The 21,865-nt window shown below is 37.9% G+C and overlaps 3 protein-coding genes across 3 annotated transcripts in view; 1 reads left to right on the top strand and 2 right to left on the bottom strand.

Annotated features, from left to right (window-relative positions):
- The window catches only part of LOC308645585 (COMM domain-containing protein 7-like), a 147,567-nt gene that overhangs the window by 23,612 nt on the left and 102,090 nt on the right, over positions 1-21,865 (bottom strand). The window lies entirely within an intron of this gene.
- Positions 3,326-10,956, top strand: LOC308645683 (granzyme A-like). The gene is made up of 5 exons (XM_081288010.1): positions 3,326-3,426; positions 6,359-6,503; positions 8,292-8,433; positions 8,827-9,096; positions 10,790-10,956. The coding sequence occupies exons 1-5, from the start codon at positions 3,357-3,359 to the stop codon at positions 10,949-10,951; spliced, it is 789 nt and encodes a 262-aa protein (XP_081144136.1). The 5' UTR covers positions 3,326-3,356; the 3' UTR covers positions 10,952-10,956.
- Positions 11,951-21,865, bottom strand: part of CDC20B (cell division cycle 20B) — a gene marked incomplete at both ends in the record, with an annotated part of 48,760 nt that continues 38,845 nt past the window's right edge. Inside the window, 5 exons of the mRNA XM_081304842.1 lie at positions 11,951-12,069; positions 15,535-15,652; positions 16,141-16,266; positions 18,429-18,654; positions 20,863-20,957. Coding sequence (XP_081160968.1) covers positions 11,951-12,069; positions 15,535-15,652; positions 16,141-16,266; positions 18,429-18,654; positions 20,863-20,957 — 684 coding nt within the window. The remainder of the gene's footprint in view (positions 12,070-15,534; positions 15,653-16,140; positions 16,267-18,428; positions 18,655-20,862; positions 20,958-21,865) is intronic.

Genomic DNA, 21,865 nt, shown 5'->3' with positions numbered 1-21,865 from the left:
TTGAATAGATATTTTACCATAGATATATGAATGCAAATAAGCACGAGAAGCTTAATACCATTAGTCATTAAGGAAATGTAAATCAAAACCACAATGAAATACTATTTCACACCCACTAGAATAGCAGTTATCAAAAAAAACAATATTGGTATGATATAGGGAAATTAGAACCTTCATAGATTGTTAGTGAGAATATAATATTACACAGCCACTTTGGAAGACAGAAGTTCCTCAAAATGCTAAATATATACTTACTATGTAATTACTCAGATACACAGTAATTCTACTCCTAGATATAGACCCAAGAAAAATTAAAAAAAAACCCATTATCTGTATTAAGAACTGGTACATGATCATCAAAGGAAACAATTGAGAGCATGAAGAAAGCCTACAGGATGGGAGAATATCTCTGTCACCTGCTCCTCATATATGGCATTAATATCCACAATATATAAAGAACTCAAAAAACTTAACACAAAAAAACCCAAATAATCCAATCAATATATGGGCAAAAGAACTAAACAGAAACTTCTCAAAAAAAGGAACACTAATGGCCAACAAATATATGAAAAAATGTCCAACCTCTCCAGCAATTAGGGAAATGCAAAGCAAAACTACATTGAGATTTCATCTTATTCCAGACAGAATGGCAATTATCAAGAATACAAATAGTAATAAATGTTGGCAAGGATGTGGGGGAAAAGGTACACTCACATTGCTAGTGGAACTGTAAATTATTGCAACCACTCTGGAAAGCACTATGGAGATTCCTCAAGAAACTAGACATGGAACCACCATATGACCCAGCTATCCCACTCCTCAGTGTATATCCAAAGTACTTAAAATCAGCATTCTACAGTGATGCAGCCACTTCAGTGTTTATAGTAGCACAATTCACAATAGCCAAGCTGTGGAACCAACCTGTGTCCTTTAAGATATGCATGGATAAAGAAAATGTTGTACATATACACAATGGAGTATTACTTGGCCATAAAGAAGAATGAAATTATGGCATTTACCAGTAAATGGATGGAAGTAAAGACAATCATGCTAAGTGAAATAAGCCCATCCCAAAAAGTTAGAGGTCAAATGTTTTCTCTGATATGCAAAAACTAATCCAAAATAAAGGAGTAGGGAATAAAAGTGGAAAAAAGGAAAGGGAAAAAAATGGAGAGGGAATTTTATCCAAATAGAGGAGAGCTCAATAGAGTAGATGAAGGGAATTAAGGAGGAAGGGACAGGAAAAGGGAAGAGCAGTGGACTGATTCTGACTGAGCTTCCATATGTGCGTGCATGGATGTGGCACAGTGGGTCCTGCCATTGTCCTGGTTGTTCCACAGGACACTTAAGTTTTAAAAAAAATTAAACTGTAAATGGATAAAAAAGGATTAGTGGGGTGGAGGGAGGGAGCAGGGGGGCTGGGAAGTGCTGGGGACTGAATTAGAGTGGGCTGTGTTCCATGGTTTTGTGATTATGTCAGGCTGTATCCTGGATGGTGAATATAACAAAATATTTTTCAAATGGAAAAAACAAACTTGTCCATGAATGTTCATAGAGGCAGATTCATAATAACTGAAAAGTCGATATAAGCCAAACATTCATCAACTGAAGAATGAATAAAATAAAATGTTATTTCTATTCAATGGAATATTATTCATCAATAAAAGGAAATGTAGTGATACATGTTACAATATGGATGAACCTCAAAAACATTATGCTAAATGAAAAAGTCAGTCACAAAAGACTATATTCTATATGGTTCTATTTTTTTGAAATGTCCAAATAGGCAAATCTACAGAATGTAGGTTAGAAGTTGCCTAACAAGAGTGACAGCTAAGAGGTGCAAGTCTTCTTTGGGGATGGTGAAAATGTTCTAAATTAGATTATGGTGTTTTAGTTTATTTACACAGCTTTGTAAATATACTGAAATCCATCGAAATGTGCATCTTAAATAGATGGACTTTATGGTATGCAAATTATATCATAAAGCTGTTAAAATCAACATAAATGGAAAATGGCAACCACAGGCAGGCACATAAAACCAGAATTGTCAATGTTTCCTTTAAGAAATTTTTAGTAGGTGCAGTCAATTAAAGTTTGACTTTTTAAAAGTGCACTAAAATTACTCACCAAAACCAGAAGCGTATCCCACTCCTTGTACTGAAAATGATTAAACTTTGATACCGTAGTAAGATCTGGAAAAAGGAAACAGGGTCTCCAAAAGGCTCCCTTGTAAGGTCATATGATTTCTAAAAAAGTAAACACTAGATTTGAAGTCATGAGAGTTTTGATTTCTTTACAAGAAAGGAGAGAAAGAGAGGAAAGGAAAGAAAGGGAGGGGAAGGAAGAGAGTTACCACTAGGGTAACGGGTCGAGGGTGCTAACCATGGGATTGGCAGCTCAACACCAGCTGGACTGACAGAACACATGACCACATGTATCACAGTAGAGACCACAACCTCTGCTCAGAAAAGGCTAAGGCATTCGGATAGCAAGCATATCCCAAACTGTTCCTCCAGGGACTGAGGTTGATTCTTTTCAGAGTGAGACATTCTCCAGTCCTGGAACAAAATATTCATGTCCAACTCCCATTTTCCTTCTCAACTAAATCTGGAAAGAAGGATAGATGGAGGGAGGGAGGGAGGGAGGGAGGGAAGAAATAAAAGAAATAGGTAGGGAGGAAAACTTGACATACCTTTAGTATCTAGAGTTGTGACCATAAAATGAATGTAGGCACACAGGAGGGCTGAAAAGGACCAGCAGTTCCTACACCACCATCCCATGACCCCAAGCCTGCCACAGACTCTAGGTAGAAGCACAATAAACCATTCTTCCCAAAGCAGGAAAGAGAAATCAAGGCAAGAGCTTAAGTGTACATAAACCTCCCCCTGACCTCCTCTTGCACTTGACCTACTAATTCTTATATAACCCAAGGAGATAGCTAGGAAAAAATTGATTAGTGACCAATTTAAGGATTTTTTTAAAAGCTCTAATTTTTAAGTCTTAAAAAAAAAACTTTCATTCATGGATACTAAAATTAATATTGCTGATGATGAAAAAGGATTTAAAATCTTAGCTGAGACATTTTGAAGTCCCTTCTGGTGTACTGTGTTCTGATAGGAATGTGGCTCCCTGACGCCCTGCTCTGTGGAGTAGGATGCTCTCTCTTGGCAGCATGCCCACTGGCCACCTTCACTGGCTGCTCTCACTTGAGTTTCATTTTCTAATGTAAACTTTGAAATTTCAAAGAAAGAGAGGGAAGGAAACCACATCCTTTGAACTCTGTTATATAAGACAGAAGTAGTCAAGAGCTGAAAACAGATTTTCATGTTGATTGATGTGGGACACCAGCCACAATGAGGAACTCCCGTACATTTCTTGCATCTTCTCTCTCAATTGTCATTTTTCTCCTGCTAATTTCTGAAGGTAAGACTGATTCTTATCATTTCCATCACAACCATTAAGCTAAATGGAGCAGAGAATCTTTGATAATATTACCTAAAATATTATATTGAGAAAAAAAATTTTCTCTAAGTCTTAAAATGTTTAGCATTCTTGTGTGTATGTGTGTGTATATTTAGCATTCTTATGTGTATGTGTGTGTGTTCTAAATATTTCTTTATTTTGAAGAAAAATATCCTTTTCTCTTTATAATTTCTTTTTTAAAAAAAGACAGACTCACTAATATTTATTGCTGCCAATCTATAGTTTGGAAATTGCCAAAACTGATCATGTAAAAATTAGCAGACAACCAAACAAAATACTCTTGAGTTAGGAAAACAAATTGTACCTTTTGGGAAAAGAATAGTAGTACCTTAGTCAGTTCAGCCTTTCTTGCTGCAGAAAATGCATAGATTAGTCTTAAAGACAATTAAGACAAAGCTGCCGGAGACACAGAGGTAAATCAGGGCTGCTTAGAATTCAGGAGTTATTTCTCTAGGCTAGATAGTCTCCAGGGGCATAGATCAGGATGTTGGGAAAGTCCTTACATCAGCTCAGGAGAGCTGGAGTGTTTTCTATTCAGTTACCTCTTTGGTGTGCTAAATGGTAACCAATATCTCTGCTTTTGTGTGAGTTCCACACACAACATGGGTTGTGATGCTGTAAAATGTATAGTGTTGTCACTGGAAGGCTATTAGTTCCTGAGTACTTCTAGATTTCCTTGAGGAACCTACCAGGAAACGAGAACTACCTGGGGCCATTCTTAAATATGGAGGCAGCCAGCGTTGCCCCAAAATCCATCAGCTTTGGTAGAAATGGAGAGTAGGGGCTTATGTAACAACCTGAATGCCAGGAATTTTCAGAAAGTTCCCTGGTTTATCTTGCACCTAAAAATTTTTTTAAAAAAATTCAAAAATAACAATGTTGCAGAACATTTGGGACCACACAGTAAGCATTAAAAGCATGGTATGTTATGACCACACTCAGGAGTGTTAAGCAAGAAACAGTGAAAATAGGACCATTTTTTTTTAATCCAACTATCTCTTTTGTTCAAAGGAAATAACAAAAGCAACTTTCTCTGCTCCACTCTGTTTCCTGTGTTTGAGAGCATAGTATTGTGCCCGTAGAGGGAACAGACACAGCAGAGCAGGGCATAATGCTCTGAACCAAGTGGTCTCAACCTCCTACTCATAGAACAATCTGAAGAACTTTTTTAAAATACTGACTTCACACTTGCCTCATAAATTCTAATTTAATTTAATTCTGAGGGCACAGAGATTTCAGTATTTCCCACTTACTTTAACCCCAACCCAGAAGAAGAAATACAATTGATAGAAAATATATGAAAAAAAATGTCCAACATCTCTAGCAATTAGGAAAATGCAAATCAAAACTATATTGAGTAGTGAGTTTCATCTCACTCCACTCAGAAAGGCAATTATTATAAATACAAGCAACAATAAATGGTGGCAAGAATGTGGGGGTGGGGAGATAGACTCATACATTGCTAGTGGGACTGCAAATAGGAAAGATAATAGTATGAATTGGACATTATGACCCTATGTGCATATATGATTACACAACTATTGTGAACCTACCTCATATATAACCAGAAGAACAAGAAGTTATACTCCATTTATATATGATGTGTCAAAATGCATTCTACTATAATATATAACTAATTAGATATGTGTTTCTGAGGCCAGTATATGTGTTCAACCAATCACAGAATTCTTCCAAGGAGAGTATTTATTGAGTTTGGGATTTTTGCAGTCCTGAAAATCCACAAGTCCAAAAGTGCACCTCTAAAATCTATCTATATCTGACTCACCCTAGGGGAAAAAAGGGAATGTGACTGAAGTTCTTTTAAAGTGTCCTAACCTTCTTATTTCTAAAGCCTAGAATTTTGCCTTCCTATTTCCCTTGTGGAAAATAGAGCCCTTGTGGTCATTCCTTTCCCCTTACCTTCACCCTCATCAAACCTTATGAAAAGCTTCTATGTTAACTTTCTATTGTTAACTTTCTGTGAATTTGGCAGTGAATTAAATTTAAATATGGAATAAGAGGCACTGTGACCTATTCAGGAAATATGAGTCTCAGCCAACAGTCAAGAGAAATATTTCAGATTTCAAGAATATCTGGTATAGAAAGTGGAGAGCCAAGAGTATGTGACATAGATACAGGTCCTCTTGACTAACATATGCCTGTGTTTAGGTCTCATTTTTCTCTATACTCCTAACCTACCATCATGGAAATTTTACTAAGAAGAATTCTCTAGTCGTGGCATCTCTCTCCCTTTCCCCCTATATCACTGGAAAGATCTTAGATTAAACCATGTGTGTTGGCTTTGAGATTGAAGAGAATCCTTCAGTGTAATAGATGATGTTCTCAACCCATGAATGAGCACAATGCAATTCAATAGCCTCACAGTAACCAAAGATCATAGCTAAAAGGTGGTGATATCAGGTTGTGTGCTGGGTTTTTTAAAGGGCCTGGGTTGAAAAGGTAAGTCCTCGTGCTTCCAAAAGCCCCCTCTACTTCCCCAAACTAATACTCAGCCCACAAGTCAGCACCACCACTAGCATGTTCCAAAGCAGCTGCTGGAATAGACCAAAACTCAGTTCTCTGCCTTCTACAGGGCCTGAGGTTAGAGGTTGGTGATAGATTTCCAACCTGTTGTCCCTGGAACACCAAGGGCATGGCTTCTGTGGCCACAACAGCAGGGAGCTTTCAGACAGTTCAACAGGACAAGATTTACAGTCAGATGTCTACAGGTCTACGTGGAGAAAAACAAGGGACAAACGCTCTCATCCATCCTTTCGTTAAGTGGGAAAAGCATGCTGGTGTCAGAAACACAGCTTTATGAAGAGCTCTTTGTGATAGGCATGGATCTGATTCACCTTTTTCTTTTGAGCAGATGGCTGTGTAAGAATTATTGGAGGAAATGAAGTAACTCCTCATTCGAGACCCTACATGGTCTTACTTAAACTTGACAAAAGCAACATCTGTGCTGGCTCTTTGATTGCAACAAACTGGGTGTTGACTGCAGCCCACTGTATCCTGTAAGTGCTTAGTTTTTAAAAACACTTTTGTGAAGATATCCTAATTTGGAGAAATAATAAAAAATCTCTACTAAGCCCCAGGAGATTCACATTTATTTTCAGATCACTTAAGTCTTTGGGTGTTTGCTTTAACCCAAAAGGAAATTAAGCCGAGACTTTCCACAAAGAATCAAGCCAATGTACAAACAGTATCCACAAACTCTTTCTGAAGGTATCTGCTACAGCTACTGGGTAGAGGTACTGCAAAACATTACCACAGCAGGGAAGGGTTAAAGTTCCACTGCCCAGCGGGCTGGTAGAGCCATCAGATAAAGAAAATCTGTTTCCAATGCCTTCCTGTGTCCCTCAGTGGACCCCTCTCTTTCCTTCAGCCATCCTTTAGCCCTTGTCAGCTATTACCTTGAAACTCTTCCCAGGCCTACTTTTTTCTCCACTCTCTAAACCAAGCCTCTAAACCTGGGCTGTCTAATATGAGAGCCACATGGGATCATACAAACTTAAATTAATTAAAGCTGAATAAAATTGCAAATTTTCTTCCTCAGTCCCACCCTAGCCACATTTGAAGTCCTTAGGTACCACGTGGGGCTATTAGCTACCATACAGGACCATGCAGATTTAGACAGCTCCCTGTGCTCTAATGAAAAGCACATTTCTAATGTCTTGAGTGAGACCAATCCCAGCTGATGTGATGGTAAAAGGACAGCATGAATATCAGTTGGCATAATTTATAACAGACTGTGAATGGTAATAGCACTAAGCATTCATTGTATTTTTAAGAGTATTTTGATTTTGTTAACCAGAATGAAACTTGGGCCCCTCGTTCAGATCACCATCCCTGCAATACACACCTCCTCAACACCATGCAAACAGGGGCCTTTCTGGAGCCATCTGTTGCTAGAAGTTGTTCTATTTAAGACGAGTTCATGGTTCTTTTATAAAGATCTCTTCCATGCCTTAACCTACAACTATATCTAGTGCCTTTTGCTTCTGTCACTGGATTACTGAAAATTTTCTTTTCCTATACTATTCAGCCTAATTCTCTATCACAGCTAAACAGGGTGAGGGGAGAGGGCAAACTGGAACACAGTTTGACTTTCCTGTCATGGAATTCTCGTTTGTTTTTCAATGAACCTAGTTTAGCTTTTTATAAATAAGCTGGTAGATGATGATGACTGTCATGGTTTGAATACGGTTTGTCCCTGAAAGGTTCATGTGCTGGAAATGTGGTCCCCAGTGTAACCATATTGAGAGGTAATAGGACTTTTAAGAGGTACTTGGATCATAGTGTTTCTACCCTCATGAAGAGATTAATGCAGCCTTGAAAATGAACTAATTACCACGAGAGCAGTTATTATAAAGCAAATTCAGCTTCCTCAACTCACTTTCTGCTTCCTCCATTCTGTACCTACACTTCCACACACCTGCTCATCTACACATGCCTGCTTCCCACTTTTCTGCCATGAGTTGACATGGCATGAGGCCCTCATCAGAAGCTAAACAGATGCCATGCTCTTAGACTCCAAAACTGTGAGTAAAAGAAAACCTCTTTTCTTTATAAGTCACTCAGCCTTGGGTGTTTTGTTACAGCAACATAAAACTAAGACAATGATGACAATGGATTCATAAGCATCTTACTTTCTACCCTTTAAAGCACACATTTTATTTTGAGCCATGAAGTATTTCTACAGAAATATATTTACAAACAATACAATGAAATTGATCAACACATAATATGCTCTGGTTCTGATTAAAGAATAAACCCAGTAAATAGTGTTGTTTCTATTCCAGGAGCAAAAGATCTCAGGTCATTCTTGGGGCTCACTCAATTACCAAGCATGAGACAGAAAAGCAGATAATGTCTGTCAAGAAAGAGTTTCCCTACCCATGCTATGATAAATACACACATGAAGGTGATCTTAAACTTCTACAGGTATGTGCCTTTGATCATGTTCTTTTGTTTTAGAACCCTCTTCAATATGGCCACCTTCATAGAAGCCTTTCCTCAGTGCCTCTACTGTATAATATCATGCAAGGGGGTCACAGTGGGTTGGGATAGAATTTCAGTTAAAAAAGTCAATGTTTGTCAGGCACAGTGGCACACACTGTAATCCTAGCAGCTGAGGAGGCTGAGGCAGAAGTATTGCAAGTTCAAGGCCATCCTCAGAAATTGAGGTGCTAAGCAACTTAGCAAGATCCTGTTTCAAAATAAAAAGGGCTGGGTATTAGCCTCAGTGGTTAAGCATCCCTGGGCTCAATCCTTGGTACAAAAAAAAAGTCAATGTTTATCTATTTCTATTAACTCATTATGCTTGTCATCCAACAGCTGAAGAAAAGTGCAAAAATTAATAAAAATGTGGCTATCCTTCAACTACCTGAAAGGGGGGACGATGTGAAACCAGGAACTGTGTGTCAAGTTGCAGGGTGGGGCATGGTTCACAATAAGTCACCTCCATCAGATACTTTGAGAGAAGTCAATGTTACCATCATAGACAGAAAAATATGCAATGATAAAAATCACTATGATTTTAAACCTGTGATTGGACTGAACATGGTTTGTGCTGGAAGCCCCCGTGGTGGAAAAGATTCATGCAATGTAAGTAAAATAAGATCTCACACATTAGCTATGGAGTAAGGCATGCAGATACAATGTAATGGCCTGCTTTGTCTTGTCACAACTTCTACAGGGTTTTAGTGATTTTTCAAAGAATTTGATAAAACCCCAGTGAAATATATTGATGTTCTCAGCTTAAATGAGCCATTGAAAATAAGAAGTTCTCTGCTAGTGTATGGTTGACCTACTACATCATCCTGGTTTTGTATCAAAAACCACTAAGAAGCAATGCTTTTTTTCTCATTTTTCATATTACCTTAAATAGATCTAAACTTGAAGATATATACAACACTGAGGAGAGTTTAAATCAGGACTCCTCAAAGGCCTTGGGTCTCCTCTCCATCCTCAGTACCACCCCAAAAGTTCCTCTGTCATTTAACCTCAGCGATCTTGAAAGCCTGTCATTCCCAAGCCTGTCTGAGGACCTTAGGCTAAACCTCAGAGCTTCCTAGAACTGAGTAAATTCCCAGCACACAACTTCCAAGTCTGAGCCACACCACAGAAAATGTAAGCTTCTATCCCAAGGTCCCCTGAGAAAAAGAGGGACAGACTCTGTTTAAAGACAGGAACAGAAAAAAATACTTTCCAGATTTTTAAGCTTAGGTACTGGTTTGTCATTTCCCACCTTTCACCAAGACCCTAGGAACTCTCAGAAGTGTGTGCAATGCATGACTGGAGAATTACCAGACACTGAGAGAGCCAGAGGTCTCTGTCTCCCAGGTACCATATCCTGCCTTCAGGACCAAGGCTAGCCAGATCCCAGGGAAAGATGGCATTTGTCTTTAGCACTCTTCTGTACTCTCTTCTTTAGCCTCCCTCCCACGTACTTCAACATACTCCACTTTGGGCACCCAGGAACCCAGAACTTGCTACTTTTGGATTTCATATACCACATCCTGAAGCTACAGCAGTCTCCCCAAATGCTAGTCCCCTCCTACCAGCCAATCCCTACCAATGGCACTTAGCAATCCCACCCTACTCTCTCAATACCCTGGGCTGCTCATTGATAAGTTAAGCATAAAAGACTAATTCTGCAAATTCCAGGTGCTATAACAGGCAGGGAAATCAATCTATTTAGGGAGGAATCCAATTTCTCAGATGGTTCCTTATTTTATGCAGTCATAAAACCAAGCTTCCAAAAAAGGATTTTTGTTTTGTTTTTGTGTGAAGACAGTTGTCTGCTAGAGGAACCAGAAAACAAGGCTTTTATTCCTTGCCTTATTGTATCATCTGCATTTGAAAACGTATCCCTTGAGTCACTAAGTTTTTAGGGGAGATGACAAATAGGAGGGGGCCTGGAAGCTACTATTTGTGCTAGAAGCAGAGAATCAACATCAAAATTTCCATTTTCAGAAGTGTGTTTTAAAATATTAAAATAATTCAAAGCATTTTTATTTTTTAAGCATTAATTTTCAGTTAAGTCAAGGTTGTCCTTTTTTAATATTTATTTTTTTAGTTGTAGCTGGACACAGTATCTTTAATTAATTTATTTTTATGTGGTGCTGAGGATCGAACCCAGGACCTCGCCCATGCTAGGTGAGCGTTCTACCGTTGAGCTACAATCCCAGCCCAAGGTTGTTCTTACCTCTATAATAAATGCTGTAGAATTTCCTCCATTTCTCTAGTCGTGTTTCACAAACTGACCCCAATCCCAACCCCTCTTGTCTTCCCCCAGGGAGATTCTGGAAGCCCTTTGCTATGCGAGGGCATTTTCAGAGGCACCACTGCCTTTGGCCTTCAAGGGAGATGTGGAGCCCCTCAAGGGCCTGGCGTCTACACTCTCCTCTCAGAGAAACACCTCAACTGGATAATGAAGACTGTGAAGGGAGAAGTTTAGGTGATCGTAATTTATTTCACTTGCTGTCACTTCCTTAATCATATTGCAAATAAAATCAACTTGTATGACTGTTTCTCTCCTACAATGTTAGTGGGTTTGAATGTGTTCCCAAATTTCATGTGTTGGAAAGCTCCAATGCAACTGGATTGGGAGCTGTGGTCTAATAAAAGGTGATTGGGTTATGAGAGCTTTGCCCTCACGAATGGATTACTGTCATTATTATGGGAGTCAGATGATGACCATGAGAGTGGGTCTGTCATAAAAGCAGCCCCCTCTTCTTTCTTGGTCTCTTGTGGGTGTCACTTTCACTTTCTGCCATAGGGTGACACCATGTAAAGACCCTCACCAGATGCCAGTGCCATGCATTTGGACCTCCCAGCCTCCAATACCATGAGCTAAATGAACTCATATTATTTATAAGTTAACCAGTTTTGGGTATTTTGTTATAGCAGACTAAAACATGGAGAAAAAGGAAATGCTACAGAAGAGCTATTTTAGAGGAAATAATATGCACACTTAATATAACACATAGCATGTAGGAGGATTTTAATAAGAATTTTTCAAGTGAATGGGTTGAGTTTGAGCTAAAGATTGAACTCTTTCAAAAAGGAAATATCTAGAAGCAGTAAGAAATATGAATTTGGAACTTAAGGGAAAAGTCGGATGGGAAAGAACCAAGGTTTGCTATAGATATTATTATGACTTCAGCAGTGAAAATCGATCTTTAAAAAGGAAGAGATAAAGAGAAGGCAGAGAAGGAGGAAGTCTGGGAGGAGGGAAGAGAAGGAAGGAGGGAGAGGGAAGCAGAGAGAAGACGTCAAGATGATCTCTAGGAGATGCAAAGAAAGAAGCAGGGCTAATAAAGTAGCCTGAGAGAGAAGGTCAGAGGAGCAGGCGTTCACACTGGAAAGAGCCCTTCATCATGTTGGATACTCATAACAATCACGTGGAGAACAAAAACCAGTATCACTACTCTCACTTAAAAGGAAGAAACTGCATCTAGGAAGGGTTGGGTGACTGGCAGCACTTCCACACCGTGGCCGTCCCATCAGCTGCAGCAGAAAACACCTGGGTCTGGTCTGGACTCAAGGCCAGGTGCAGCACTCTGCCTCTGTGACCTGGGAGAAGAAGAACAGTTCATATTCTCATATTCTATGTGTCCAGGGCTGTTGTTAAAGACTGTAGGCAACCTCATGTGGGGCCATACATTCCATCCAGGGGTAAAAGGCCTCCCCATTCCACCACTCAGAGCTGGCTCCAGTAAAGGCATGCTGGGAAACACCAGCCAGGTCTGACTCAGATGCAGCTCCAAGTGTCTGAGGTTTTGACAAGCATTTCTCCTCTAGTGCTCCTCCCCCATATCAATATCCTGGGGCTACCATAGCAAATGACCATAAACTGTGTGGCTGAGAACAAGGGAAGATGATCCTCTCAGTCTGGAGATGGGAAGTCTAACAGGTAGGGGTTAGCAGGCTGCACTCCCTCAGGGGACTGGGGTATGGCTTCTGTGCCTTGGCACTGCTGGTGTCTGGCAGCTGTTGGCAATCCTTGTTTTGTGGCCACATCACTCCAATTTCTGTCTCTGAGTTCACATAGTTCCTCTTCTGTGTGTTTGTCCTCTGTTTCTCTTAAAAGAACACTCTTCATTGGACTTAGGGTTCACCTGGATAATCCAGGTTGAACTCACAGTAATTACATCAATCTATTTACTGTATAGTTGGGAAATGCCATCTGTATCTCAAAGAACCACTTTTAGCGATTACCTCCCAAGTTCCAAGAATACTGTCACTAGACGCCTTGAAATGTTGTTTTGTTTTGTTTTTTTCATGTTGTTGTGGTCATAAATGAGACCACATATTGGCACATTTGCTATGGACTTCAGAAACCAAATCAAAGACCAGTTCTCACATGGAAGCTAGAAACTGACTACTCCTGTTTGAAAGCTTAGGAGTTACAATTATTTTGGAGGTAGGAATAATTATAAGTTATCTTTCTCCTGTAGTCAAATGGGTGAGGCCTCTTTAACTAAAATTACCCCCTACAGAATCATGACTGTGGTTAACAGTGTGAGGCTTAGTAAAGATATGACTATAACCTAGAATAGCTTTTTTTCCTCTTTGACCATTACTCACAGTCAAAATTACATTATATGCAGCAATCCTATATCTAGACAGGTAAATTTAGTGCATATCTCTAACAAAAATTTCACAAACCAACACCTATTTTTCTATTTTTTCCATTCAATTTATACTATCATATTCTATTTTATAGTATTCTATTTCATTTTTTAATTTTGATCTTAAATTATTACATTGATAGTCTAATGATTCACAACCCCAGGTTTAGAAGTCCCTAATCCAGGTCTTAGTCAAGGTCTCAAGATGAAAACACGTAGAAAGTAAACACCAGAGCAGTTCCATGCCAAAGGGCTATGATCCATAGAGTGGTTCATAGAACAAGTACCTCAGGGTGCACCCCAGATTTATTTGGAAAAAATACCAGAACCTCCTCTGAAAGAATAACACTACATATAATGTATCCAAGCCTTTGAGATATCCTTAAGAAAGAACTGTTCTCATTTAACCCAGAACTCCAAAGTCATCTGACCACATGATGTGTGCTTGTGTAACAATCATTGTGCTAAACACTTTTGGGAAATATTCCATATAAAAAGAACGACCAGGTTAGAAATGAAAACCAGTATCTCAGAGCTCAAAAAATATCCACATCTTCAACCACCAACGTTTTAAGAGAAGAAAAGGTTAAACAAACTATTTGAAGTTTTTTCTGATAATAGTAAAAGAAATCCCAAAGAATTCAAACTAAAGTACTTAACAGCTTGTTAAGGCCAATAAAGAGAAAAAAAATGTACCTGCATGTAATCTTTATTCCAAGAATAGGAAAATTGATTCAAATATCTATCCCATACCTCCACCTAGCTAAGGCCCTACCAGCTATTGGAATTGTAAAGAACCTGGTTTTAAGGCCTGATTGGAAATATTTCTCTGAAAAATCCTAGGGAGTTCTGTATCTTATGATTTAAAATAAGGAAGGGATCAATTCATTCACCTCCTACATTTGTACCTTGTCACCAAAGTAGCTCTGTCAAAAGTTGCCTTTCTTGTTTATCAGACCACACAGTGTGAGAGTTGAAGAAGAGTTCATTCTGAGGTTAACCAGGGGTCTGCAGGGCTGGCCAGCAGAGGCAGGAAGTCTATCTGATAAGAACATTTTGTTATTGCCAAATAACATTCTCACAATCTCCAAAGAGAGGTGTGGTATTAGCACTATCTAATTTTGCATATATTTGTTTTCTGTATGTCTCCTTTCACAAAGTGTAGCCTCCATGAGAGTAAAAACATCATCTCTCTCCTTTACCTGCGTATCATCTGCATCCCACAATGTTCTGGGAATATAGTAGAATTGACCAGAAGACAAGGTCAAGTGGAGAAAGGAAAAAATGAGATATACCATCAGAGATCTAGAGGAGCCAGTGCTCTGCCCCTTCTTCAGCCACCACTTTTGTCTTCCTGTCTCTCAGAGCTGGGTAGAAGCAGACACCTATTTGCCCCAGGCCCCCTCTAACATTCAAGTATCAAGACCCTGAGGACAGGACCTGGTTCTTTCCTCTATCATGATAAGTCTCAAAAAAGACCCAATATGGCAGTCATCAAGGATATAAATAATAATAAATGGGCTGGGGTTGTGGCTCACCAGTAGAGTGCTCACGTCTCATGTATGAGACCCTGGGTTCAATCCTCAGCACCACATACAAAAATAAACAAGTGAAATAAAGGTGTTGTGTCCAGCTACAACTAAAAAATAAATATTAAAAATAATAATAAATACTGGGGAAGATGTGGGGAAAAAGAAACACTTTTACACTGTTGGTGGTATTGTAAATTAGTACAACCATTATGGAAATCAGCATGGAAGTTCCTCTAAAGACCAGGAATGGAACTGCCATGTGACCTAGCTATACAACTCCTTGGTATTTATCCTAAAGAATTAAAGTCATCATACTACAGAAGGGGGAAAAAAAGACACAATAAAAGTTTGTAGAACTAAATTGAGAAAGAATAAAGGTCTGGAGCTGGGGGTTTGGCTCAGACATAGAACACGTGCTTAGTACACACATGGGTTCAAATCCCAGTGCCAAAATTAAAAAAAAAAAAATAAAACAAAAAAAATAGCAGTCTGCCTTGAAAGGACAGATATTCACAGAGGAAGCCTCATGAGTTTTAGTGGCTTCCCTGCATATATCAATTTCTCACCCTTTCAGATTTCCTTGATTCTACACTGCTAAGTTTTCTTCAAAATAAGATGTTATGATGCTAAATGTATAATCCATACAAAAATACAAAGAGAAGACTTGAAAATTTTAAATGATGAACAATTACAATCAAGTTCAGAAACACTAATCTATACACTCTCTAAGGTGGGGTAGATGTAGGACTTTTTCCTCTTTTGAAATATTTACATTGACAAGTCAGAAGGAGAAAAATTCTTCATTCAGGTTTTTTCCATCAATGATAACCCACTTTTTCATAGGTACATGGAATTTTATTTACCCATTCACTTACCAAAAAATCCACCTGACCTGGACAGAGAGGGATAGGTCCACAGAGTCACATCATTCTTAGGAGTACCTTGGCCTGTTGCAATCTCCTTTGTCTTAGGTAGCCAGATTAAAGAACAAATCTGCAATGATGATCATAAAATTTTAGCAATTTCTGATTCATTTTCAATGTACTTAAGTGGATTTTAGACAGTGTGCTCTTTCTACCACCCATCCCCCATTCGCAGCTGGTGTTAGGGAATTATATTAGTTTTAAGAAAGTTTATCCCATAGCAACAAAAGACCAAGGATATTAAGTAGGTTTAGAAACAATAAACTGATGAGTTTACATGAACCAGGATCACTGGCCAGGAAGAGCCAGACTGCTGTCAAGTTCCACAATCAAAGCAGTGGTGAGAAAGAAGGGAAATGGGGTGGTGGGGGATGAATTAAACTAACTTTGGACTTACAGATTAGGAGGTTTTACAAAAAAGAAACTCTTGAAGACTGAAATTCCCTATGGACTCAGTAGGTGAGGAGAAGTGTATTTGGGTTCTATGCTTTATCATAAATTATTTTCACCAGAAACTAGATAATTGGATTGAAATTGAACTCCAGAGGAGATTTTTACCTGTGAGTTTGTGCTTGGAGTCTGGATGCTCTTCCCTGTATTTATATCCAAGATATGCAAGCATCCGTCTTTCATTCCTCCTCCAACAGCAAGGACCGCAGACTGCCAGGGACACCAATCCATAGCCTTTAAAGTTTTGAATAATAGCACAGATAGGTCAGGATTCAGGGGTCTGCAGCAATGGCCGCTCTTCTGGTCCTGCCACCCAAAGGTAGGAGCAACAGCACCTTCCAGAGTTTACTTCTCAGGAACTAGAAGCCACTTCTGGAAGGGAAGGCACCCATTACAACTCTTCTTCAAATTACACTAACAATTGTGGATATTTTATTATAGAAAGATTACAACGATAAGATGTGGGGGAAAAGTACATGCAACACATGCTATGGGGCAAAACTCTGCTACTGGAGTGGCTCATGTGTGCCCCAGAATATGGTTCTGAAATGCATCCTTTCCCTAGTTTGTCTACCTGTGTCCTTGGGTTCCAGGTAGTGGTCAGACAAAAAAGAGCTACAAGTGATTACTCACAACTCAAAAATCTCAAAATGCATTTCAAATCCTGACACATTTCAGAAAAGAAAATTTATTTTATAAATGGCTATAGTTAACTCTGAAAAATAGGATTTGGCATCTCACATTTGTATTGATTATTGATGTGACTAGTAACAATAACTTTTAAAAATATTTAACAAACATTTTATTTATCTATATCTATATACATTTATCAGTCATCCTAAAAACTAATCTCATTTTTGCATATCATCTTCTGTACATGAAAATATTTTATAAAGTAGAAAACTCTGGGTTTATGCTATTTTAATTTTCTCTTGTTTATTTGATAAACAGTTTTTTATATTTTAACATACTTTTCATAGTTATCATTTTAATAATCTCATTATATATAATCATGTACACTAATTGATTTTGTTCTTCTAATGATGAAACCCACGTTGTTGTTTTTTTATTTTATTCTGGTTTGGTTTTATAGGGTTGTGTTGATTTTTTTTTAAAGAGGAGTGGAATTTTTTGTTGTTTTTGTGTGTTTCATTTGTTGTTTGCTTTTATTTTTTTTTAATGTAAGATAGTAATTCTTCCTGGTTAAAGATTACTTGGATTTTAAATTGCTAATGAAATATTAGTAATTTAAATACTTGTCAATGTAGATATTTCAATATCTAATGAAATTATAATAATTATAAAACAGATAAGGGGAATTTATTTTGCATTTCTCTTATTAACCATAATGAGCTACTTCCTATGCATTTGTATTCCTCTAGCACTTCCCCACATGAATTATTTATCCTTTTGTCCATCTAAATACCTGCACCTAAATGTTTTTCTTAGAAATTTGATTATATTTTCAAAAACATACACCTAAGTATACAATAGCTGTTCTCTTCGCCAATCTGCATTTAACCAACTTGTTAAATTTACAAAGTTCTCCATTACTTTAATAAAAGATATTTATTCCTACCCTTGATAAGCTTGTAGTTTATTCTCTAGAGTGCTCCATACCCCTTTTTCTGTGGATAAAACTGTAGATGTTATCTAGTCCACTGTATTTTACCAAACCTGTTTATGACAGGGGAGCTTGGTATTATATTTGTGTGATTTAATTAAATCATATGTAAATATGTAAGTAAATCATCTACTTCATTGACAATTAAAGATAGTTGTTATTTCTATGAAAACTAAGTAGAATATTTAACTTAGTTTTATATTTAGGAGCTCTTTTTAAAGCCTAGTACCAACTGAACATGAGAATGTGACCAAAGGCAGCCCAGAGTCCTCCCTGGCATTTTTCCACTGGAGTCACAGGAAAGTTGACTTTCTTATCCAGAGCCCATCTGGGAGAACCTGAATCAGAAGCTGCAATAGCCATGTTGCCCACTCAACAGAGTCTGAAGAAAGACTGGAACTAAACAGAGAGAAGCAGATCCAAGAGCCAAAGAGGCATGACTCAGATAACAGTGCTCAAAATTATCTTAGATCCAACCAAGATTTGAAACAACTGCATGTACCCAGGACTCCACAGTTACATGAGAAAATAAATTTACTTTTCTGCTTATGCTTGAGCTTGACTTTGATTTCAGTCATCTACAGCCAAAAAGTCTGACTTATGGGAAATATAAATAGCCCTGTCTCTCAGGAGAGTGATGACAAAATCCAAAACAAATTCTGGAAGAAGAAAAAATTTTCAAACTATTGGCTTAATGGTTTTCTTCTTATATATGAAGGATATTCAGTGGTCTCTGAGAAATGGAAATCTGGAATGGTTTTGGATTTTTTACCTTGACTGCTGTAGACTGAGGCAGTACTTTCAGTGGTTGGCCCCGTGCACTGGCACCCGGATCATAGGGCCATATTGTCAGCAGCCCATCACTACAGCCGCTAGAAAGCAACCTGCCATCCAGTGACCATTTCAGAGCACAAACAGCTTGCTTGTGGCAAAGTGTTCCAACATGATGCTGGGCTATACGTACATCGTGATGATATACATGTCCCAGTCTCGACCCACTGCATGGGAGGTAAAGTAGCAGGTTTACATAACAGAAAAATCAAGACCTGTTTCTATATAAGCATTTGAAAACATGGAGGAAAGCACAGTTCAAGGTAAAACTACTGAAAGACCCTTTAGGACTCTTCCAAAGATAGATGGAAATTGTTTAGTTTAATAAAGATGACGTATTCTGTCCCAATGACTCTTTTCACAAGTGAAACAGGTTTTTCTGGCAAAGTTTCACTGGCATCAAAACGTTATCTTTTGGGGCTAGGATTGTGGTTTAGTGGTAGAGCATTTGCCTAGCATGTGTGAGGCACTGGGTTCGATCCTCAGTACCACATATAAATAAATGAATAAAATAAAGATCCATCAACAACTAAAAAAAATTTTTTTAAAGAAAAGAAAGAAAAATGTCTCTAATGGCTTTAAAATAAAGTAGTCAGTCATAGAAAATATAAATTTAGGCTACCAGACCTTCCCAGCAAGTAGTTTATATACTGGACCCGTGAAATATTACTTCTCCAAAACTCAGAATATTTCATTTTCTCACTGAAATGGTTTTAGAATATATTTATAGTAAAGTATTAGACATAAAAATTTATTGTTTCCTTTTTCTAAAATGTATATTCCTACTAATCAAAAGATCTACTCTTAGTTTTGACAATAAATTCCTTTTACTAAAATGTAAAAGGAATTTAAAACTAACAATGTCATTGTAAACTGCAATGATTCAAAATCAGTGGATAAAGTACCTACTCCCAGTAAGTTAGATCCAAACAATGATGAAGATCATACCACTTTTTCCAAGATAATGAACCCTTTCAAGGCCAATTTGATGTTCTCTAAGGAGCAGGAAAATAACTTCCTACAACTATATTTGGAATTTCTCAAAGCCCAAAGTCACTTTTTAAAATTTATTCAGGCACAACACTGACTAGCATTCTGATTTACAGTATGGGCTCTGGAACCATAGTGGGTTCAAATCCCAACTCTGTCCCACATTAAACATGTGACTTCCATTTAATATCTCAGTTTATTCACCTAAAAAAATTAGGGATTAGAAACCACTTTATAGCCAGGCATGGTGATGCACCCCTGTAATCCCAACAGCTGAGGAGGCTGAGGTAAGAGGCTCATGAGTTCAAAGCCAGCCTCAGTAATTTAGCAAGGCCCTAAGCAAGCAACTCAGCAAGACCCTGTTCTCTAAATAAAATATTTTTAAAAAAATAATTGGGGATGTGGTTCAGTAGTTGGGTTCAATCTCCAGTACCAAAAAAAAATCACCTTATATTGTTATTACAAGGATTAAATCAAGATTTTACACATAAAAAATATAGCACAATGCCTGGAATAGAGCAGTTAAAAATATTTGCTATCATTATAAGAAAGGATCTGTTTATTCTTTTTATGAATAATGAAACTAATCTTTAACAATGAAGACTACAAAAGGAAATTTAGTATGGAATTGAACTAACTTAAAGAAATTGTTAAAGGCTTATGTAACATAAGTCTACCTTAGTAAATACACTACAGAGATGAATGGCTATTGTTAATAGCAAATCTATTTAAGCCTATTATGTAGGACCATAGGAACAAATCACTTTACTTTTCTAGTTAAAAATAAGCAATTAGACTACATTAGCAGTTTCCAAAATGATGCATCATCATAACTTGGGAAACTAGAAGTACAAATGATCAGCCCCCTCTAAGAGCTAATGAATAAGGAATTCCTGGAGTGAGGAGAGTGATTGGTGTTTTAAGGAGTTCTCTAGATGATTCTGATTCACACTCAAGTTTGAGAATCACTGAACAGGGTCATCTATGAGGTTCCTTCCAACAGACTTTAGTGGGTCTGTATATTGGAAATATACCCCAGAAACCTAACATATTCCATAATATTGATGCCAATGGAAATAAACACTTGATTTTAGCAAAATGTTACTGTAGCAGATACTACTTGGTAGAGAAGAGAGTTTTGCATTTTATCTGAACAATCTGAAGACACACAGCTGCCTTGGTGTGTGTGGGCACTGGAATATGTATACTACAGAAGGCCTGAATACCTGAGAGGGTGGGCTCAGAACTGAAAAAAAAAAAAAAAAAAAGCCTAATGTCTCATTTCATTCCATTTGGTTAGGGTTTTAAATATTATAGTTCTCTTCACAGTCCCCATAATCAATTGATGATATAAATACAGATGGCTCAAATAAGACACTTCTTACCTGCTGAGGAGATAATGATTCCAGCTCAGGGCCCCAACTACTGACAAGTGACCAAGCATATTCCTCAGCCGCTTTTTAGTTACCACATCCCATAACTGAAAAAAAAAAAAATGAATGAGCAGAATTATGTAGCATTGACCTTCTCATAGCGCACTGTCTTCTTAAAGACCTGACCTCCAATTGCTCTTAATGTAGCCAGTCTGTTATCAAATAAGTGAAAATTCAGCACCCTAACTATAACCAGAAGTTCTCAGCTCTGTCTGCATGCTAGGATCACCTGGGATTTTGTAAAATACTCTGGATGCTGGCACTTCTGATTTAATTGGTGGAGTAGAACCTGGGGATATGGCATTTATTGTTAAAGCTCCCTGTATGAATGTACAACCAAGGGTTGATAGTCATCACACACTTCCAGCTTCTTCTAAGCCATGGGACTTCCAAACTTTGGAATCCAACTTCAGTTACCAAAATATGTATGAACAGGTTGAGCATAGAATTTTTACCACCTGAGGATCCCAAATCCAAAACTCCAAAATCCAAATTCTCCAAAATCTAAAGTTTTTTGATTAATTGCATAAATAAAATTTTGATGCCTGAACACTTCCTCGAGTCAGAAATTTAATTTACTGCTAAGAGATTCCTTTCCTACTCGCCACAGATGATAATATGTCCCAGATAAGGAATGACAACTTTGAATTAAGAAGAAATCGTGACATGACCTTCACAGCATCCTCTATCATTGCGAAGATAAGGAACAGGTGAACCCTCTGTGGCCCTCCTAGATCATCTAGAACATGGGCAACACTGTGTAAACCATTGTTAATAAACAATAAGAATGATATATAAAAAATTACATAGATGAAAATTTAATAAATTATCAGCCTATCAGGAAAAAGAATCCATTCATTTCACATAGCTCTACTCCAAATCACAGCTTCAGGTAAAAAAGAAGTGAAAGGGCTTTCTCTCTCCAAAGTTCCAAAACTAAGGAGTCTACAAATCC

This window comes from Spermophilus citellus, assembly GCF_964194105.1.
Source record: "Spermophilus citellus genome assembly, chromosome: 1".
Classification (NCBI taxonomy): Eukaryota; Metazoa; Chordata; class Mammalia; order Rodentia; family Sciuridae; genus Spermophilus; species Spermophilus citellus.
Note: the sequence above shows the minus strand (reverse complement) of the source record. Positions and strands in the feature narration are given on the sequence as shown.